This window comes from Calypte anna, chromosome 10 (genome assembly GCF_003957555.1).
Source record: "Calypte anna isolate BGI_N300 chromosome 10, bCalAnn1_v1.p, whole genome shotgun sequence".
NCBI lineage: Eukaryota > Metazoa > Chordata > Aves > Apodiformes > Trochilidae > Calypte > Calypte anna.
Window position 1 is genome coordinate 1,098,887 of NC_044256.1, and position 16,753 is coordinate 1,115,639.

The 16,753-nt window shown below is 55.9% G+C and overlaps 1 protein-coding gene across 1 annotated transcript in view; it reads left to right on the forward strand.

Moving 5' to 3' along the window:
• CSPG4 (chondroitin sulfate proteoglycan 4) overlaps positions 1–16,753 on the forward strand; it is a 63,337-nt gene that overhangs the window by 29,191 nt on the left and 17,393 nt on the right. The window contains exon 3 of the mRNA XM_030457267.1: positions 7,879–8,114. Coding sequence (XP_030313127.1) covers positions 7,879–8,114 — 236 coding nt within the window. The remainder of the gene's footprint in view (positions 1–7,878; positions 8,115–16,753) is intronic.

The following is a 16,753-nucleotide window of genomic DNA, read 5'->3' on the forward strand; positions in this document are numbered from 1 at the left end:
CTCTGTGGTTAATCTCCCCCAGGTCTGGGCTAGATGAGGACCATGCACATCCAGCAGAAGAGATGATTTCTTGGTCTTCTCCCCACACACATCCTGGCAGCCTTGGCTCAATGCAGGGAAGTCTTCTGGGATGCACCTGGCACTTTTAGATGGTTAGAAAAGAAAAATAACAATTACTTGTCCAAGAATTAAATGTGATGCATCCCCCCCCCCCCACAGCATATGGGATGAGCAAAACCAGTGAGGGTGGGAAATATTCATTTGTTTCAAGAAACAGAATGTCCCAACAGGGCTGTGGGGAGCAATCCCAGCTCCAGACTTGGGGCTGGGATAGGAGGAAAGATGGGAACCATGAGTGGGGAGCTGGGCCTGTGGGTTCTGGGTCAGCTGAGAAGATGGAAAGGGATGAAGACCATCAGCTGGAGGTGCTGGAAGGGCTGAAGTCAGCCCCTACCTTTGGGATGGGGGCTCCTACCTTATCCAGAACGTTTTTCTCCTCCATATTCTCCTCTCTGCTGGCTTTTCTCTTCTTAAAGAAATTATTGTCCTTTTTCTGTCACCTCTGTTTCCATCTCTCCACCCCTCGCCAGACCCCAGGTGCCCACCTGCAGCCCGAGGGTGCTCAGCAAGGGCTTCCACTGAGCAGCAGCAGCCCAGTGTCAGGGGAAGCATGCTCCAGAGGCTGGGTTTTTGCAGGGAAATGGCTCTATTTGTGCTGTGTCAAGGGCTGACAGGTTTCCCAGGGCTCAGCAGCGCTGCCGGAGGGCGGCAGGATCCCGGCAGGGAGGCGAGCCTGACCCCGGGGCTGCCAAGCTGCCACTCTCCCTGACATTTTTTTATATTATTCCTATTATCCCCGGGCTCTGTCACACACCCACCACCCGCTGCCTGCTGAACCACTTCTCTCCACCACTTTCCACCCTTCCCACCAGGGCTCCGGGGTCTATTATGGCTATATTCCTCAGAGCTGCTTGGGTTTTCTTTTTCCCCTCCTCCCAGTGGGGAGCCAAGAGGCAACATTTGGGGCACAAGAAGCCCCTTTCCTAAATTGCTGCCATGATTCCAGCACCCACATCCCTGCCTTCTGCCTGCTCCAGTCCCAGCAGCATCTCCCTGCTCACAGAACATCCATGGTTCCCCCAGGGTTTGAAGAAGTGACTTAGGAGTGTTTTTCATGGCTAAATAGACCCTTTTACCTCCCTGCTGCTGGCTCAGCTCCAGCCCTGGGTCAGTCGAGACAGAAAGTCATTGGCAGCTGACGAATGCCTGCCAGGGGATAAGGCATTGGTCTCAGTCAAGTTATGGGGAGACAGATGTCCACCCAGCAGCTGCTCCTGTCACAGCCACCACTAACCCAGCCTCCACCAAGGGAAGAAGATTGCCTTGCCATGAAGATAAATCCAAGCACCCGCAGGTGTGAGTATCTCTGGGAGCATCTTCTTCACTGCCTCCTGCCTTCAGCAGCACAAAGCCAGCAGCTGCTTTCCTTCATGTAAGGGCTGGGCTCCCACCTGTGCAACGTGCCCAGGATCCTTTACATCACCAGTTTGTGCTGGGAATCAGCCCCAGCTGGGGGAAAGGGTGTTTAGAGAAGCCCTCCCTAGTTTGGGAAGAAACAGAGCATTTCCCAGACCACCTCCCTGGCTCTTTCTGCAGATGTTATATTCCTGGAAAAAATGCCCAAATCCTCTGAAATGTGGCCTTGGTATAAGATCAGAAATCTTCAGATTTCAAAGCCTGCAGTGACATTTCCAGCATGTGCATGAGCATGTGCTGGCCTTCACAGTTGATAATCATCCTTCATTTCCACCATCTAGACACTGGTGCCCATCTTTGTAGACCAATAATGCTCACAGAGACCCCAACATCTCATCTTGGGTGCCTCTAGCACTGCCCCAGGTGTCCTGGCACTGGTCTGGAGAGGAGGAGGAAGAGGGGATGGAGGGAAGCCAGGAGAGAAGCCAGCAGGTGATGGTGGCACAGAGGAGAAAGGGATGGAAACACAAGCATGTCCTCAAGGATCCACCAAAGACAGCCTTGCTGCATGGACTCCATGGGGGAGGTGGTCCTGCTCTGCCACCCAGCCAGGGGTACAGATCCTGCCAGAAACAAGGCCCTTGTTCCTACAGTGATTAACACTGCCTTGTAAATGTACTACAGGATGGCTGTGACAGTGGTAGGCAAGCAGAGAAACAAGAGACAACATCAACACCTCCCCGATGAGGAAGCTGCAGAGGAGACCTCCAGCAGCAGCACCCATCTCTCCTCCAGGCCCTGGAGAGACACAGCTCAGAGGCTCCTGCTGACAGGCAGCTTCAATTGAATGTTTCTTCTCTTTACATTTCCCTTTCCAGCAAATAAAACCCCAAGTAAGATAAAAATATATGATGCTTAAAGGGGACACCTCAAGGAATTTTTATTGGGTTTAATCTGCATTTTACTCCTCAGAGTCTCAGCTTTGGGTTAAAAGCTGGGCAGCTGTAAACCCAGCAACTCCACCCCTTCCATTTTGACAGAATTTATTGCTTTCAGCCCCATCGGGACCTGAAAGTGGAAGCCCCAGACCCTGGTGGGTTTCCTTCACAGGACAAACTAATGGCAGACTAGAAACAGCCTAGAAATCTCCACAACCTTTACCTACTCCACCTGGACAAGCCCTGTTTTTCCTCCTCCCTGCCCAATCCCTGCTAATTTCCTCAAATGTCATGAAAAATATGCTGGCACAGTGACATCCTTCTGATCTTTTCCAAGACAGATGCAAGGAGACAAACACTCCCAGGTAAGCCTGCCCTGGAGGGAAAAACCCAGCACTGGGAGTTGGGGTGTGTTGCATTTATTTATTCCCACCCACCTCATGAAAGTTCAGGGGGCTTCAACGTTTCTGTGATGGAAGGAAAAAAAAAAAAGGGGGGGGGAGTGCACAGAACTGGATTCCTGTCTGGGTGTCACCTCCACCAGGAGCACCATGAGGCTGGCTGGGGATGGGGAGCTGGAGCATGAGCATCTTACCCTGCCAGCCCAAGCAGCAGGAAGGGTGTCTGGGAAGAAACAAAAAAGCACATGGCAGCCAAAGCTGGGGTTTGGAGGGAAACAGGAGGTTCATGTCTCTCCTTTTGAACTGGTCTCCCCCTTGGGAAGCTGCCACTGCTTTTTCACCAAGGTGAAGGAGCCAGAAGGGCACCTGCATCAGGAACAGAGACCCCGAGCTGCCTCCTGCTCCCTCTTTCCCTCCCTCTCTTCCCGGCCGGAGCCGGCGAGCGCGATGCGCTGGTGCCATCTCCTGGGCTGCCGGCACTGACAGCGGCTCCTGGGGCCCTGCCTGCCCTCCTGCCTGCCCTCCTGCCTGCTGCCTGCCTCCACTGCTGCTCACAAGACCCGGGCTCTTCATCCTTCCTCCCGCATCCCCTGGCCTCTCCCTGCCCGCAGCCCCTCAGCCCAGCCTACCCCTCCAGGGGCTTGGGCTGCTTGCAGTGCCCTGCAGGTCTGTCTGGGTGGGAGGGAGCATTTCATAGAATCATAGAATGGGCTGGGTTGGAAGGGACCTCAGAGCTCATCAAGTCCAACCCTTGCTCCACTCCCCCCGTGGTTCCCAGCCCATGGCACTCAGTGCCACATCCAGGCTCTTTGGAAAGATCTCCAGACACGGAGAATCCACTCCTTCCCTGGGCAGCCCATTCCAATGCCTGATCACCCTCTCCAGAAAGAAATTCTTTCTCATCTCCAACCTAAACCTCCCCTGGCACAACTTGAGACCCTGCCCTCTTGTCTTGCTGAGAGTTGCCTGGGAAAAGAGCCCAACCCCCCCCTGGCTCCAACCTCCTTTCAGGGAGTTGGAGAGAGTGATGAGGTCTCCCCTGAGCCTCCTCTTCTCCAGCCTCAACACCCCCAGCTCCCTCAGCCTCTCCTCATAGGGTCTGTGCTCGAGTCCCTTCACCAGCCCAGTTGCCTCCTTTGGACCCGCTCCAGGATCTCAATCTCCTTCCTGAACTGAGGGGCCCAGAACTGTACACAGGACTTGAGGTGTGGCCTCACTAGGGCTGAGTACAGGGGCAGGCACTACCACAAGCTTCTGGAGACCAAGCCCAGCTCTGTCACAGCCCAGTTAGACCCTACTTGGCTACCTAAAATGAGCCTGAGTAGCCAGCACAGCTCCTGGCCCTGCCCTGCCCAGCCCTGCCTGCTCCCTGGGCTCACTGCAGCCTTCCCTGTGCCTTCCGGGGGTTCTCCACTCCCCCAGCACAGAAATGTCTGTGTTGAAAATACACCAGTCAATATTTATCTAGTGTTAAAAGCCAGTTCCTCTATCTGACAAACCCTGGAGAAGCCGGTGAGCCTGCTGGCTCCGAATCACAGCTCAGTTCCTCTTCCAAAACACCCTAAATCCAGGCTAAAAATAAATGGGCTTTATTGATTTCCTTTTTCAAACGAACACTGGGGAGTGATGTGTTTAGTGCTCAAGGCAGAGTAAAGGCTATTAGTCACGGGGAGGTACAGCCCCAGTGCTCTGAACCCCCCAGGCGTGCAAATAAAGCCCAGACCCCACCAAACCCCCTGCACGAGGCCTGGGGAAAACAGCAGGAGAGCTGTGGGTCTGGCACACAGGGGTTATGTGATGGTCCAGCAGGACCCCAGCACCGAGGCAGCCCCCGACACTGCCCAGGGTCACCCCAGCAGGTTGCATTTGGAGGGCAGAAAGTTGCTTTTGGGGGTTTTAACCTCCTTCCTAAGCAGCGGCTGCCCGGGATATGCTGAGGTGGGAACACCAAGACAAGAGGGAGGAGATGTTGACTTGAAGACACATCCTGAGCCCCATCCTGGTCCTCAGAGTGGAGTCACTGCAGCCTCTCACCCCAAGACAGGGCACACTGACCAAAGCTGCTGACGTCCCTCTCTACTCCCGTGGCTGAGCCCAATCCCAGAGATGCTGCACATCTGCCCAGCTGTTTCAAACCACGGTCAGGAGGTTCATTTCACATTCTGGAAGTGAGGGGACTGCTGTCTGCATAGCATGGACATGTCAAGAGAGGAGAGGCTGAATCAGCAGCCGGCTGATGTCCTGCATCTTGGGGAACATCCACGGCTAAGGCTGAGGACCTGCCACCCCAAGCCTGACCCACCCAGCACCTCCAGCTGGGACCTTGCTTTGGCCAGGTCGGATCCAAAGGCTTTGCTTTGTTTCCAATTAAAATCCTCTCCAGCGCCTGGGAAGGCAGATGCTGAGAAGCTAAATCCCAGCAGCATTCATGAATGCCTTCCTGCCTGCCAGCACCGGATGGGATATTCCTTCCAGGCTCTCTTGACTCGCTCCAAACACGCTTGCTGCTCTCCTCCCTCGGATGGACTCTGCTTCCCCAGCTGCAGCCCCTCATGGCCATCAGGAAGCTCCATCCTTGCTCTGCGGGCGGCCAGCCTCCCCCCTCTGCTGGCGGTGGGAGTCTCAAACACAGGCGGTGGGGTTGGGAAAGGGTTTGAAGGAGTTGGAAGGGCTCTCTGGAGGCTTTAGCTCGTCCTGGGTTATTTGCACTGAGGCTGCAGGAGGCACGTAGCTATGGCAGGGCTCTGGGTTGGGGGCTGCACCTCCCTCTCCAGCGGCTACCCTGGAAACACATCCTAAATAAAAGCTGGTCTTGGATAAATAAATGATTCCGTAGGCGGGAGCAGCCCTGAGAGACCTGGAGATCGCCTCAAACACCAACCCCGGGCTACGAGGAAGAAAAAATTTTAACTTGTCTTATTCTCCTCTCAGTCCTGTTCCAATGCCCCCTGGAAGCCAGGTTCCCAGGGCAGGCATCCACCCAAGGGTGAAGGCAGCTCCCTGCTGCCTGCAGACGGAGATGGGGGCACCCAGGACTGGCAGAGGGCAAGTCCTGCTCGGAGCTGCCTCCAGGAGGGCAACAAGGGACCCTGGCCAGCAGTGCTGGTGCCTTAGTAGCCAGACACAGGAGGCTGGGGACACTTTGCTGGGTAACACTTGAGGCTGCAACCAGAGGTTGTCATTTCCTTCTTGGATCAGAGGAAAAATAATAATAATCACCAACAAAATAAAACTAAAATGTGGTGAAAGTTTTACTCTGCCCACAGCTTGGCCAGGTATGTCTCTGATATTCTCCCACCAGCCTCCATATGGTCACAGCTGGGTGACACCAAAACCAGAGTGGCCACAAAGGAGCAATCCTTGCTGCTGTGGGTGGGTGGGCTGCTGCCAGGCAAGGAAAACCCCCTCTGCACAAGCAGGAGCTGTCCCACCAGCATCCCCCAGGTGGAGGATGCTTGGGGTGCCTGGAGCTGGCTCCTCGTTGCTCAGTCTGTACTTGCTGTCCCTGCCTGAAGCTGATAGAGAAAATGGGGGAGCATCTCCAGTGCCACAGGGAGAGCCAAAGCCTGGGGACAGGGAGCCAGAAGCAAACCCTGAGGGTTTCCTGGGGAATCGGAGGTGGCTCTGGTGGGTTGGAGGTGGTCCTGCTGGGATGGAGGTAGTTCTGATGGGTTGGAGGTAGCTCTGGGGGATTGGCGGTGGCTCTGGTAGGTTGGAGGTGGTTCTGGTGGGTTGGAGCTGGTCCTGGTGAATTGAAGGGTGGTTCTGGTGAGTTGGAGGTGGTCCTGGTGCATCATTCCAGAGTGGGGGGACGAACCCCCCCTGCCAAGTGGGCAGGAGAGGCAGGGACACCTTCAGCTTTCCTGTTATGTGTCAATAACAAGGGAAATCAAACACCCCCCAAAGGGCCAAGCCCTGCAGGCACTGTCCCTTTATCAGCCCCAAACAAGGTGGGGGGGGGCTGAAGACAGACAGAAAGGGAAGCGATGCAGAGGTCCTCAGCAGACCTGGAGATAAAGAGCAGGAAAGGGAATACCTGACAAAATTTAATCTGTATGAATCAGCAAGCCTAGATCATCTCTAACCCCCAGAATAAATAGAATTAGCTAATGAATTTACCAAGCCTCTGACAATGACTCATAAAAAGTTACTGAGAAAAATGGCACATCCCAGGTTCATTTCATGTCTTCATTAACAATTTGAATGCAAGAATAAGCAACAAATGAATTGTGCTGGCAAACAACTGGATGCTGGATGTTGTGAGCACCACCAAAGACAGCAAAGTCACACCGGGGGCCCTGAGGAGGTTAGAGAGGAACCAGCAGGAAAGAAGCCACATATAATCCATCAGTGAAACGTGGCATGGGGGAGAAAGCCCCTGAAATTTAGACATCCACGAGAGAAGGAGGGGTGTGCTGAACAAGATCCAAGTTGGAGGCCTGGAGCAGATTTGGAGGGGGCTGGAGAGATGGGAGATGATGCATACAGTCAGCAAGGAGAGCCCCCAAAATCACCAGGGCCCTGCAGGGCAGGGAGAGGGATCCAGGCTGGGTGGGATCCTGTACCTCCCAAACATCGTGGTCTTGTCCTGGACATGTGGGGCATTGGATTTGCAGAGGGGGAAGATTCTGGAAAGCTCTTCTGCTAGCATGATTGGACTACTATCATCCTGATAGCTTTTAGTCCTGCTGAGAGGTGACAGATTTGGAGACTTGCTTCAGCCAGAGGCTGGGAAGCTGCCAGGGGGATGGGGACCATGGCTTCAGGACCGAGCCACTCATCAGGGTCCACATGGACACCAGGAACTGCTTTTGCCATCCAAAAATAAATGCTTGTCGCTGGAGAGAGCACTGGGTGCCCCGTTCTGCCCTTTGTGCCTCCCGTCCTGCCCCATCTTGGGCTTCTTTTCCTCCGGGTGCTGGTGGCTGCTCCTCCCTCGCCTCGCCTCGCCCCGTCGGGAACAAGGGCGCTTTGAGCGGCGGGTGGGCGGTGGGAGGGGGCCTCTAGCCCTTTAAGAGAGAAAATTGACTTTGTAATCTGAGCGAATTCCTCCTTTCTGACAGGCGGGAGAAGTTAGGAGTCCCTCCCTCACTCCTCTTTATTAAATATAGTAGTAGCAGCAGCCCCAGCCCAGGAGCAGGCGCTGGCGGAGCCTTTGCCGCGCTTGGAGCTCCAGCCCCTGCGACAGCTCCAGGGGACACCATGGGTGACCGAGGTGGCACTGCCATTCCGCTGCTGCTGCTGCTGCTGCTGGTGGCCTACCAGACGCTGCCCCTCGCCGCGGGACCCCCAGCCGGAGGTAAGCCCCATCCCATCAGCCCACCCCAGGGATGCAGCGGTGGGAAACTGCAAAGAGTGGGCCGGGAAGGATGGGGACCCGGTGTGGAGCTGTGTGGGCACCCATGGGTGCCTCTTGGTGAGCTGGCAGGAGCTGTCTGCTCTCAGGCCCGGCTGGGGAAAGCTATGGGAGGGGGAGCCGGGCTGGTCACCCACCGGGACTCTGGGGGGGGCTGTGTCTGATGCTACCCCAGGGGCACCCGCAACTGCGTTCCTGGGTGGGATGGATGGGGCTCACTCCGTGCTCTGCAGCACACAGGACAAAGGCACCTTCCCGCTCTGCCGAAGCTCTCCGCCATGGGGACAGAGCACGGGGCACGTCCCGCAGCCCCGGCAGGGACAGCCAACCCTCCCTGGCCATGTTTGGCCTGACCACGGCAGCTGCCTGGGCCCGCTCCGCCCCAGAGCCAGGGCTCGACGGGCGCCGGTGGGAAGGATGGAGCTGGGGCAGGGTCTGTGTCACCTCCCGGCTCTGCTCTGTCCATCTGTCCTGGCAAATGGGTTCCCGGGGCGAAGGGCTCTCTCTTCCTGCTGCACTGCCCCAGGGGGTGCGGGATCACCCCTTAGGTGATGAGGCACAAGGGACCCACCTCAGGGTGCCCCACGGTGCCACAGGCTGGCCCCGAGCAGCAGGGAGGGCAGGGAACAGTGGCTTCTGTGCAGGTACAGAGTCAGGAAGAGCAGTTTTGGCAGGGCAGCGGCCAGGTGGGCAGCAGAACAGGTGATTTATTTCCAATTTTCCCCCAGAAGTGGCCAGGTTTGACCACACAGCTGTGTGCCCTGCCTCAGCATCTCAGCACCCATCCTGCACCCCGATCCCACTCTGTGTCTTCTGCCTCCCGCTCCCTTCCCTGCCCTGGGATGCTTGAACCTGCTGTGGTCCAGCCCACCACAGGTTCTACGGGTCTGGACATGGGTCTCATCATGCTGGGGACAGTTCTGCCCCTTAGCCAGACCCTTTCAGCTGCACTCTGTGTCTAACTGGCCACCTGCACTGGGTCAGCTGCATCTATAGCTTGAAGGGAATTTAAAAAACATGTCCCTCCCTGTCCCCCAGATCACCTAGAAAACATTAAGATATATATAAATATATATATCATACCTAGATTACACCTGTATGAGCAGTTTCTCTTCCCAAACTTGTGCTCTAGGCACCAGGGCTCCAACCAGCAGTGGGGCAGGAGCATGCTCCAAGCAGTTTCTATAAGAATTACTGATCACCTCAGGTCTTTTGCTCCCCAACCATCTTCTGCATCTGAGCTTGTGTTGGTGTGATGAGGAGGGGCCGGACAATATCAGGGTCCAGGTCTGTGGCTTTGGTCAATTTGAAATGTCCCTGCAGGTCTCTAGTTGTCCACATTCCCTCCCCAGTGAGCAGGTGGCCTCTGGGACATGCTTCTCTTTCTCCCTGCCTCCCTTCCACCTTGTTCCTTTGTATTTTTCCATGCACCAAAATATGAGGATGCCTGGCAAGCCGAGTGGAAAAAAATCCCTTTTGTTAATGAACAAAGTGGGCTTCTTCCTTCCAGCCCTGACCTTTCCATCCTAGGAAGGGATTTCACCTCATACAGTCATTACCCACTTGGGTGTCCAGGATGGTTCCTGGGGTTGCCCTGGTACTCCCAAGCTCTTTCTTGGTGTAAAAGCTGGAGCAACTCTAGAAACCAATACGTGGCTTTCACTGGCACCCACCAAACCCCTCAGATCCCTCCCCTCGCGTAATAGCACCCATGGCCAGGGGACCAACGGGCCTGGCATGGACACACAGCGTGCTGGGAAAGGAAAGGAGTTTTCCATCCATTTGCTGATGATGGGGACTGACTATTCCTGTACTTGTCCAGAGCAGATGTGCCAGATGCCACCCCACATCTGGGCACCAGCCTCCCGTGGGCCCCTTGCCCTTGGAAACATCCCTGCTGAGACCACCAGCCCCAGTACCAAGAGTTGCCAGGGGCTGCCTGCCCTGGAACATCCCTGCATCCTCCCTAGGGAGAGCCCCAGAGGCACCACCATCTGGGAACCAGCTCATTTTGGGTGGTAAAGCCTGGGTTTGGTGTTGCTTCAGAGCCCAGGTTCAGGGATCCAGGCATTCTGCCCAGCCAGAAATGGAAAGAGGCACCATGTACATCAATAAATACAAGATTATATCAAAGAGAAAAAACACAAATACATAGCACTCATAAAACTTGTCCTCTTGACATCAGAGTGTGAAGCTTTTGTAAACTGTTTTCAGATAGCCCAGCTCTCCTCCAGTTCCCAGGGAAATCACATCCAGGCTGAGCTCCCCTTTCCCCCAAAAAAACCTTCTCACAGAGGAAGGCTTTAATGAGGATGGATGCAGTGGGAAGAAGCAATAGGATGTGTAGTGTCAGCATTCACCCTGAGCTCCTAGCACGGAGCTGACAAAAACATGATCCCCCAAGCACTGGGTGGACCCCCAGTGATAAAGATGGGGGACCTGGGGAGGGGAATGGGACCCCTGTTTGTCCCTGCCTGCCCTCTGCTCATTGGCAGGGGGGTGCTGGCAGCTCCAGGGTGCCCACCAGGGACCCCTCCTGCCTTCTCAGAGGTTATCAGCTCCGGGGAGCTGTCTCAGATCTCTCTTTCCTCCACTTTTGGAAATCCAACTGATTTATTCAACCTTTCTGGTTTGTGAATGCAGCACATGTTTTGAGGTCAGAGCTCCAAGCAGCTGGAAAAGTTTCCAACCGATGGGAAAGAACAGAAAAAAAAAAAAAAAAAAAAAAAAAGGCTGAAAAAAAGGAGGGAGAGAGAACACAAACTGGTATCGTGGGAATCGGGAGGGAATATTCTTGTCTCACTCTTATATTTAGCAGCAGAGAGCTGTGGGCAAATACATAATAAGTGCATTCCTCCAAGATCTCAGGACAGGGTTAAGCTCACCCGGAGGAACTAACGTCAGGTTGAAAGCTGGGCAGTGAGAGGCCTTTGGAGGCAGCAGGGTAATGCTGTCTGTGTGCCTAAATAAAGCTCCAAGCAGAGCCTGTTTGCAGCAGGCGTTGGAGCAGCCCAGCCTCAGCTCCCAGGAGCTGCTCCCTCGGCCTTTTCCAGGTGCCTGGAGGAGCTGGGCTCTGGCTTCTCTCCTTTTTGGGAAGCCAGCATCATCCTTAGCCCTCAGTTGGGAAAGGCCTAGAATCTCCTCAGCTCTTATTTGTTGCGCTTCCCAGGTCTTGCCTGGGCGTCCCAGGGCATTTCTGGGTAAAAGGAATAGAAAAACTGAGGTTAAGAGGAATGTGTGACCACCTTTCTCCTGGAGCTGCTGTGGAGGGTGTGGGCACGTCTGCCTGATGCTCATTTTACTTGTCAAGTTTACAAAGGAGCTCAAGGCTTTTTGATGAATGAGGCACAACCAGAGACCCTGCTTTGCCCTGTTGCAAAGCACCGGGCAGCCTGGGATTCTGCAAAGTGGGGCTTAAAACCCAAGGACAGGGGCTGCTGCAGCTCTTCCTGACCCCAGGATGGGAAGGATGCAGCTTTGCTGCCCAGTCTGTCACTTGTTAGTTGTCACTCATCCCCAGGACAGACCAAATAGGGCATCCAAGCATCCTCCCGCCAAGCGGCAGTGAGGTGGGGCGAAAGTTGTTTATGCCCCATGCCCCAGAGGGTGATGAATTCCCATTTTCCACCCTCCCTCCCCGGGTGTGCCGCCCGGGCACTGCTCCGTGCAATGCCTCTGGGAGCTGCTCTGTGCCCAGTGCCTGCTCTTGGCTGCCTGACAGCCCCACAGACTGACGGTAGCAGACAGAAAGCATCCCTGGGATGCTGCTAAAAATTGATGGGAGTGGAGAAAGTCACGGCAGGGTTTGGAGGTGGCTGTTCCCATCGTGTGTCTCCAAGCCAAGGGGAGTGAGAAGTAACATTCACTCATCCCCGTGAATCACTGGATGGTGAAGGAGCCTTCACGGGCAGTGAGTCAGCTCAGCATGGCTCCTGCAGATCCCTTACTACTCCTTTTGCCCAAATTTTGGCTTTCTGGTGTTGTTTCTCCTGCCTGATGCAGGATAGTGGGGGGTTAGAGTCCTCCTGGCTGCTGGCATTGCCTTCCCAACTGGGCTCCTCCCCATCCCGAAGCCCCTGCGGAGCTCCCCAGTGCACAGGCAGAAAGTGAGGGGGGGGTCATGAGGAATTTCCTGGGCTTTGAGGTTTGTTCTACATCCCATCCCACAGAAATTTCTGGGCCCCACCAGGGTCATTTCCTCTGGGAGCCAGGGAGGAGAGAGGGAAATTTTGGCCCGAGGTAGATGTGGCTGAGAAAAACCTCCCTGTCCTGCCCCCAGCCCTGGGAGGGGATGTGTGTGCCTGCTTCCACACCCCCACACCCCCTCCCAGGGCCAGCTATATGTTCCCCCTGTGCTAGAAATAAACCAGACATTTATTTTCTTTATAAACATCCCCAGGCTGTTTGGTTCTCATCAATGGAAAAAGCCAGGGGGAGATATCAGGGGTGGAGAGGGGGAGGCAAGGGGGAACCTCCAAAGGAGGAGGAGGAGGAGGAGGGGGAGAGATGGGAGAGGAGAGGAGAGGAGAGGAGAGGAGAGGAGAGGAGAGGAGAGGAGAGGAGAGGAGAGGAGAGGAGAGGAGAGGAGAGGAGAGGAGAGGAGAGGAGAGGAGAGGAGAGGAGAGGAGAGGAGAGGAGAGGAGAGGAGAGGAGAGGAGAGGAGAGGAGAGGAGAGGAGAGGAGAGGAGAGGGAGATTTATGCTCTAGAAAGGGGGGAAGATGAAAATACTCTTTTTTTCTTTGTACTTTGACCTGCAAGTCAGACCCAGCCTGTCGCACTCAAATGAGAAAAAAAATATCCTGTCTTCCCCCTTCCATGCTGTGAACACCCCTCTCTGACTGCCAAGACACTTCTCTCTGCCCCTCACAGCACCAAAAACCCACCCTGGCCATGGCTCTTGGAGCCCTGTGGGGCACAGGGTGCTGTGGGTGTTCCTCACAGCTGTGAGGTCCATGTTTTAACAACTCCTTTCCTGCCTCTGGATGCTGAAATGAAAGCAGGCAGCATCAGCATGCACAGGGCTGTGTGATTCTCTCCTCCCCAGATTTATCCCCCTTGGTCTTAGCCAATAACTCCCCCCTCCCCATCTTGGCACTTCAAGAGACATTTGACACAGCAAGTCTGGGAAACCTCAGTGGCCAGGACGATGGACATGGGTCCTTCTCCAGTGGTGTCCACGCTGTTTGTTGACACCAGTTGGGGACAGGCTTGGGAATGGGCACCGGTTGTCACGAAGAGAGGGATGGGATTCAGGGATTTGCAGGTGGGATGTGGTCCCTGGGTGCACTGCTCCCCTCTATCCCAGCCTGAGCAAGGAAAACTGCAGGGAGCAGCGGCCAGGATGTGCAGGGTGGAGCTGGAAAACGTGCCAGCCAGCCAGAGACGGTTTGGGAGAGAGAAAAAGAAAGAGAAGGGGAAAAAAATAGAACAAAACCCGACCGGGGTTGGTTTGGAAAACGTGTCCTCCGGGGCTGATACAATATTTCCAGGCCAACTTCTCCTGGCAGCAAGAGCCTGAGCAAGCTTGAGTCACGCTGCAGGGGACGGCACAAAAGCCCCATTGAGCCTCCTGCTTCCCCAAATCCTCCCACTGTCTCCCCCAGCTTCACTTCCCAGGGCAAAAGCTCCAACCACTGCTTCCAGCTCGGGCTTATTCCTTAAGCCCCTCTGGAGCAGTTTAGGTAGAGGTCATTAGAAGTTCTCCATCCCAGCTTGAGTCGGGCTCTGGCCATGCCGACACATCGCCCCAGCTCTGCCGAAAAGCACTGTGACATTTTTAAGGGGACACAGTGTCATGTGGCCATGGCAATGCCAGCTCCCAGCTCCTGGCCCTCCCCTCCATGGCTCTGCATCTGGCCGAGCAGGAGAGCGCAGGAAATACCATCAGCTTTAGGGCTGCTTGAATCATCGTAAAACCACGCTGGATAAGCAAAGGCTGGAGCTCTGGAGCTCCAGCCAAGCCTCCTGGACCCTGCTTGATGGCCTCCAGATCTAGCAGCTTCTCTATAGGGATGGAGAGGCAGGAAGGAGCTGGCACACCTCTTGGGCAAGGGGGCAAGGGCTGGCAGGACATGGGGTGATCAGCCAGCCCAGCTTGTAGGTATCATGGGGTGAGCAGGGGACGTGTTTTTCCCAGACCCCAAAAAATCCGTGGGCTGCAAAAAGACTTTTTTTTTTTTTTTTTTTTTTTTCTCTCCCCCTCCCTCTCCTCCAGCTCTGAAGCTGTCAGGCAGGAGGCAGGGGAAGGCGAGCAGGAGAACAGCTGGCAGGGGAGCAGGGAGAGGAACTGGAGGAATAAACACAGACAGAGGTTTTCCAAGCAACGCGGTGCAGCCAGAGGTAGGGGCAGATGAGCTGCTCCAGGAGGCCAGCAGGGTGGGATGGGGACAAAGCAGAGCATCCCAGCCCACGGCCTCTCCTCCCATGCCCAAAACCAAGGGTGATGGCTACTTCTGGTGAGCACTTGGCAGTCAGCAGCCCCGGAGAGGGTGATGGGCCTTGGTTTTGCTGGCGCTTTCCCGGGAGCTGCTTTCCAGCAATCTCTGCTGGCCTGCACTCCTGGAAAGCATTGGCCCCAGAAAGTCCCACTGCAAGGGAGAGCCAGGTGGAGGGTGGGAGGGAGGATCGGAGCTCTTGTTCCTGCTGTCAGGGGCTGGAGAAGCACAGACAGCCCTGGCTCAGGGTGTGGGATCTGCAATCGCTGGCTGGAGTCACAGAGGATAAAACCTGGGGGTGGGGATAGAAAGCCCTCCTCAGTGGTGGGAGTGATCACACCAGGGATGGATCCATGTTGATGACACCCCATCCTGTGAACCAAGGCTGAAGCCCAGGAGCAGGAGAGAAGAGAGGCTTTCCCCAGGGCAGGGGCTTTCTTAGCCCCATCCTAAATGCCTGAGCCCATCCTGGAGGCAGCTGCCCGATGAGGAGGGTCCTGCTGGCATGAGGGGGAAGCATGGGGCATCCCTGAGGTCCCTGCAGGGCTGAGATGCCAGGACAGCATCCCAGGACCAGCTCACGTGTGACCCATCTCCATTGCACTGGGATGTCCTTCCTGCAGAGACCCGGATAAGTGCTCAGCCCTCCTGCTACACCTGGCCACCCGCTCGGGTCTCCATACATCCCTGAAGCCATCAGCCCCACAGCCAACACCCCTGACACCCCCTTCCCCTGGCAAAGCCCCAGCCAGACCCCAGGGCTGTGTTTTCCTTAGCCTGCCTTGCAAGCTGCTCATTTCCTTCCCCAGCCATAAATCAAACCACGCCGTAAAACGAAGGGAATGTGTAACATAATGAAGCCTTTCTCAGAAAGCCCATCAGAACCATTCCCCCTCACCGGCCCCTCCGCCCCACGTGAGGATGGGGACACAGCCCAGCCCTGCCACCGCCTGGGATGCAGCCGGGATGCGGGGACTTCAAGTCCGATCCAGGCTGGGGGTTTAGGGAGCCTGAAGCCCAGGGCCACCCATGGTGGAGGCCAGAGGGCTGGTCCCGCCTGCCCTGCCTGAGCTGGGAGCAGGGTCTGGAGCTCACGGACATGCAGCAGGGGGACCAGGAGGGGTAGGAGCTGCCGAGCAGCATCGCCGGGACTGGGCGGCTGCTCCCAAGCCCCTCCGGTGTTTGCACAGCGGGTGTGTGCAGCGCAGCGTGGCCGGCGACTGGCAAGCTCGCTACCTTATAAAGTCATTAAAATAATAGTAATAGTAATAGTAATAATAATAATAATAATAATAATAATAATAATAATAATAATAATAATAATAATAAAACAGCCCCAGACGTCCCAAGCGGCCTCGAAAAACACTCCTGATGCCGCGGAGGAGGAATGCACCCCGGCAGCACCTCGTGCCAGCGGCAGGGCTGGGCAGCACCGGGCCCGCTTGTTGACATGTCCCGGCGGGCCGGAGGAAAGGACGGCAGCTGGGCTGGGCCGGGCCGGGCAGTACCGGCGGCAGCACAACCCCGCGGCTGTTCAGCTAACAAGGAGCCTTCACTGCTGGATGTTTTTCCACCGTCAGAATTGGTGTGGCCGGGGCGTGGAAGCGACTGCAGACACAGAGAGGCTTTCAAGGGGCGCGTGTGTCTGCCACGGGGCTCTCCTGGCACCCGCTCGGGTAATTAAAGAGCTGCTTTAATGAATTCCAGTCCCCTCCCTACAAACACACATGGGCCACCAGCCCCGGCCCCCACCTGGCCCCCACCGCAGCCTGAATGGAGCCTTGTTGAGCAGCCAGCCCCTCCCCGGCGCCGTGCCCCCGCTCCGCAGCCGGGGTTTGCTCAGCTTCTTCCTTCCCAGCCTCAGCATCCTCCTCCGGGAGTCCCTGCAGCCCCTTAGGGACTGATTTTGTCCCCCATGCACCCACTTATGCCCACCCCAAAATGGCATCCACCCACCGCCGGCTGCCCCACTCCGGGGTGGGAGCCTGCAGGCAGGGAGGGCACCCACCTACCTACCCACTCACATTTCCCAGGAAAAACCAAACCAATCAACCCGTCCAGCCCCGGTTCACCCTGAAAACCCTGGTGCCGAGTTTTGTGATCATTTTCTCTCGGCTGGACTGGGAGTTGGCTCCTCCGTACTCCTA